Raw genomic sequence first — 4904 nt, 5'->3', positions numbered from 1 at the left:
TCTCTCTCTCTCTCGCTCTCTCTCTCTCTCTCTCTCGCTCTCTCTCTCTCTCTCTCTCTCCACTCCTCCAATGTTCTGATGAGTCTCCGGAGATGGTCGGGTTGTGGCAGGATTAGATGGATAGCCTCTGTATTTCTACGATGTCATTACGAAGTCCCGGTGGGTGGCTGGGGGGCGTTTTTATAGCAGTGCACCGGTGTCTGTGGTGTAGCGGTTGGGCGCTTCGCTTTCGCATGCAGGAGACTCGAGTTTATTCTTGAGTGGGTAGAACATTTTTTATTGAGTGTGTCTGTCTTTCTGCTGGGATAATGTGTCCCTCTGTGCCCGGGCTGGGCCTGACAGGCAGGGTCCGAAGCCCGCCTCCTAAGTGATCTAAACTATGTCGATGTGGGCGTGAAAACCTATGAAAATAGTATGAATAAAATTCTGGCAATGGAATGTCTTTCCAAATCCCAGTGGGTGGTTGTGGGCGTTCTGGCGTCAAGTACCCTTTAATGTTTTTCTCCAATTTTATTTTATTCTGAAATTGTTCATGGCGAAATCCAACCTTGTTTGAGCTGATTTTTTAGAAGAGGACAACCAGGTTTAGATAAAATGACAGCAAAAGTAACTGCCACTACAATTAACACAAGAACAAAAGCGACAACAACGGAGTCAAGTGTACGGTTGTTTGTTATTTTCCTTCAGGTGTGTTGTTCATTGAATTTTCTTTCTTTCTTTCTTTCAGTCTTTCTTTCTTTCTTTTTTCCTTCCTTCCTTTCTTTCTTTTTTCTTTCTTCCTTTCTTCCTTTCTTTTTCATTCTTTATGTATTTCTGTATTTATTTTTCTTTCTTTTATTAGGAGAGGGGTGGTTTTGTTTTTTTGGGTTTTTTTTTTGGGGGGGGGGCAGCATATACTTGGCCTGACAAACAACAAAAAGCTGTCCAAATTTAGAAAAATAAAGCGAAAACTGTATTCCAACATCTCAGAAACTATAATCGACATATAGTATGACCTAATTGTGTTGCAAGTGCGGTAAAAACGCCCACGTGTACAAGCGATAAACACTGTGTACACAAACGTTCGTAGGTGTGTTATTGGACATGTGGCAAGTGTTCGTTACCCTTTGACGCTCTTTTTTATGCCCTAGTCCCTGTGGTCATGTTTAGTGTTGTCTCGGTGTTCGATTGAAGCATCACACCTCGTGGGTGGTTGGCGTGTGACCATTTATCGTCCTTATCTGTCTATCCTCCTTTTTATCTTTCCAGTTACACCTCTATTCTTCGGCACGTACATTGTATATGGTATGTTTGCAGGTGGTTGGCCAGTGCTCTGGTGTGGTTTGTTCCTATTTTTCTATCAAACATTTATCGTACTTGATCTCTCCTCCTTTTTGTGTTTGTTACTCTCTTGTAAAACCTCTGATCTTCGGCACTTATATGACATTATTATGTTGCAAGTGTGTAAGACTCTATCTAAAACTAAACTATGACCCGTTTGTGTTAAAAATGCCGTATTACTCGTACTTTAAAAAAAGTGGGTGGTTGGCAGATACTTTGGTGTGGTTTGCTCCTTCTTTCCTATCAAACATCTATCGTCGTTATCTCTTCTTTTTGCGTTTGTTACTCCCTTTTAACACCTCTAATCTTCGGCACTTATATGGTTTTATTGTGGTGTGCCGTTAAAACTCTTACCAAAAAAAGAAAAAAGACAGAAAACAGGTAAAACGCTTACTAAAACAAGAAATACTATGTACACAAAGGTACGTAGGTGTATTATTGGACATGTGGCAGATATTTGTTCCCTGGATGTGCTTGTTCTTGACCCTCCTGCCCGAGGTCATGTTTTGCATTGTCTTGGGATTCGATTACAACATCACACCTTGTGGGTGGTTGACAGGTGCCCTGGTGTGGTTTGCTCCTTTTTTTCTTGCCAACATCTGTCATCATTATCTCTCCTCCTTTTCTATGTTTGTTACTCTTTAGTAACACATTTAATCTTTGGCACTTTGACATATTTGTGTTTGTCGAAGCGTAAAACTGTTATGAAAACTAAAGTCAGACACAAATCCCAGAATATCTGTTACATGGTAACTTTTTTTTGCGTCTTGACCTATTCTGCTAGTTACTATCGGGGATGGACGTTAAAGTGCAGACTATGCTCCCATAAGTAATCACACTTTGCTGAAACATGTAAGTTTGTTTGTTTGGGTTGTTTTCTTTTTAAAGTAACATTATGTACATAGACACAATAATGGTTATTTAGTGCTAGGAAAAAAGTAAGACAGACTGACAGAAACAACGAGCCCTCTTAAAGAAGTAGGACCTACCAGTGACGCCCTTCAACCACCCGCAAAACGTGTCTAAAGCCGTGCCGTACGTTCTTGTTTTTGTGTATGGACTAGTGTGTAGTCTGTAAAGCCGTGGCTTTTTTTCCGTCTTTTTATTATTTGTGCTACTAGTCAATATAAGAGGGTTCTCGTCCTTCATTGTGACCCAAGTAAACCAAACTTGGTAAGTTGAAGCAGAAGTATATTTTTATCCAGTGTCTGGTTGTTTCTTCTGGAAAAATGTATCCCTCTCCGCCCGGGTTGACCTTGACAGGCAGGGTCCAAAGCCTTCCTTTTAAATGATCTAAATAGTGTCTAGGTGGGTGTAAAACACATATATTTTATAAACGTTTATTTTTTTGTCTTTGTATTTTATCTATACTACCTGGTCATTGTATGAGCTTCCTAATGTCCTTCTTTGCAACCAAAATAAAGCAAACTTATTGAAAGCTTACGTAGAAAAAATTGTGACCAAAGTTGCACTGGCTCAAAAAATTATTGACATTTTGTCTCTTTTTTTTTTGGTTTCAGGTTCCCCCTCGTTCGTCAGAGCATCGACGTGGCGTCCCTACAAGACAGTCTTCTGGATATTGCACCGGAGACCTGTGACGTCATAAGTGTGATCCGACCCCCTCCTTGACCCCAGTCAGTGATCCTTCCTCAGTTACTGACTCACTCAGCCCCAGTGACAGAGACTCCCTCAGTGAATGACCTTCCGCCTTAACCTCAGTGAACGGTACCCTTCAGTGAGTGACCCCCTCGTTGACCTCAGTGAGTGACCCCGTCATTGACCCCCCAGTGTCTATAAGTGGGAACACCGCAAGCTGCCATGTGTCTACGTATCGATTACTGACAAGCGAGATCCTGCTCCGAGCCCTCAGATCGATTCCTCCGTCCGTCTTTGTGATATCCGATACCTTGTCATTATTTATTCTCTCCTATCGCGTTCTCCGACACCTTTAAAAGCCTTTTTCTCGTGGTATTCCTGATCAAAGATCCTTACCTGAACAAATATGTGGTGTTGACGCTGGCGTTGTTTTTTTCATGTTGTTACAGTTACTTTCTGATGCTATATAACCCAATCCAACTGAAGCCTTCTTAGTCGTGTCCATCCCGCTTTGTACTGTGCATTATATTCACGGAATTCTCAACTTTTTGTGTGTTTCATGTTGAATTCCTCCACGCGAGAAAGAGCAACTTCTAGCTTTAATACTGTTATTGTTACCTCATTTTTCATTGATATCGTTGTTCATAGCAGTCGATATCGTTTCACATATTGACATCGTAACTACTTCCCGTTGTGCCAATAAGAATCAAATCCTGTAAAGTTTATTATAACTTATTCCGAGCCTTGCGTCCAATGTTTCTAACAATCGTCCTCATCCTCTGAAGTCCCACGACGCAGGCAACCAGTTCTGCTATTAAAACACCTAATTCTGCAAGTATTTCGAAAAAAACCCCTCAAAAAACCAACAGCCCCCGAACAAACAAACAAAACTGCTCTTTTCCCAAAGTCCTGCCACTCGAGAAATTTTTTTTACGGTGCTGTGTTGAAAGAGCCGTAAAACCCGCCTCTGCCCAACCGGTATTAGAACTGACTCGATAGGCTTTAGACGGACCTTAACCTTTAGCGAAGGTGGCTACTCGGCTGAGAAAGTCTTCATTCATTGAAGACGACCAATCCCCCCACAACAACCACAGGAGCTGCAGCAGCATGGGTCTGTGTCGCCAGCTAGTCCGCCAGAAGCTCTACTTCCTGCTGGCCGGCCTGGTTTTCCTCTACATCGTGTACCGCTCGTTCCCCTGCGACTCGGGCCCCTCCCTGGTGATGGTCCCCAAAGAACAGACCAAGTTCATGTACGACGACCGCCACCGCGCTATCCCCTACGGCGACGACATGCCCATCATCTTCGTTGGCGGCATGCCCCGGAGCGGCACTACGCTCATGCGCGCCATGCTCGACGCGCACCCGGAAATCCGGTGCGGGGAGGAGACCCGCGTCATCCCGCGAATCCTGGGCATGCGCACGCAGTGGGAGCGCTCGGCTCTGGAGAAGAAGCGTCTTACGGAGGCGGGGGTGACGGGGGAGGTGATGGACTCGGCCGTCAGGGCGTTCATCTTGGAGATCATCGCCAAGCACGGCCCGGCGGCGCCGCATTTGTGCAACAAGGACCCGTTCACTCTCAAGTCGACCGTCTACCTGAACAAACAGTTCCCCAACTCCAAGTTCATCCTCATGATCCGAGACGGGCGGGCGGTTGTCCACTCCATCATCACCCGCAAAGTCACCATCTCTGGGTTTGACCTCAACAGTTACAGGAAATGCCTCAGCAAGTGGAACTCCGCTCTGGAGACCATGTACTCGCAGTGCCTGCACGTGGGCCAGGGCAAGTGCATGCCCGTGTACTACGAGCAGCTGGCCCTGCATCCCAAGGAGTGGATGGCTCGGATCCTCCGCTTCCTGGACATCCCGTGGAACGAGTCGGTGCTGCACCACGAGGAGTTTATCGGCAAGCCTGGCGGGATCGCGCTCTCCAAGTGAGTTGTTGTTGTTGTTGTTGTTGTTGTTGTTGTTGTTGTTGTTGTTGTTGTTGT

At 45.0% G+C, this 4904-nt stretch overlaps 1 protein-coding gene across 1 annotated transcript; it reads left to right on the top strand.

Moving 5' to 3' along the window:
- Positions 1-2649: 2649 nt before the first annotated feature.
- On the top strand, positions 2650-4848 carry LOC101857167 (protein-tyrosine sulfotransferase 1; the record flags this gene model as incomplete). The annotated part of the gene is given in 1 exon segment (XM_013090891.2): positions 2650-4848. A coding segment is annotated over 1 exon segment (825 nt), but the record flags the coding sequence as incomplete, so codon positions are not given.
- Positions 4849-4904: the final 56 nt, after the last annotated feature.

This window comes from Aplysia californica, unplaced genomic scaffold (assembly GCF_000002075.1).
Source record: "Aplysia californica isolate F4 #8 unplaced genomic scaffold, AplCal3.0 scaffold01644, whole genome shotgun sequence".
Classification (NCBI taxonomy): Eukaryota; Metazoa; Mollusca; class Gastropoda; order Aplysiida; family Aplysiidae; genus Aplysia; species Aplysia californica.
This window is presented reverse-complemented; position numbering and strand designations above follow the sequence as displayed.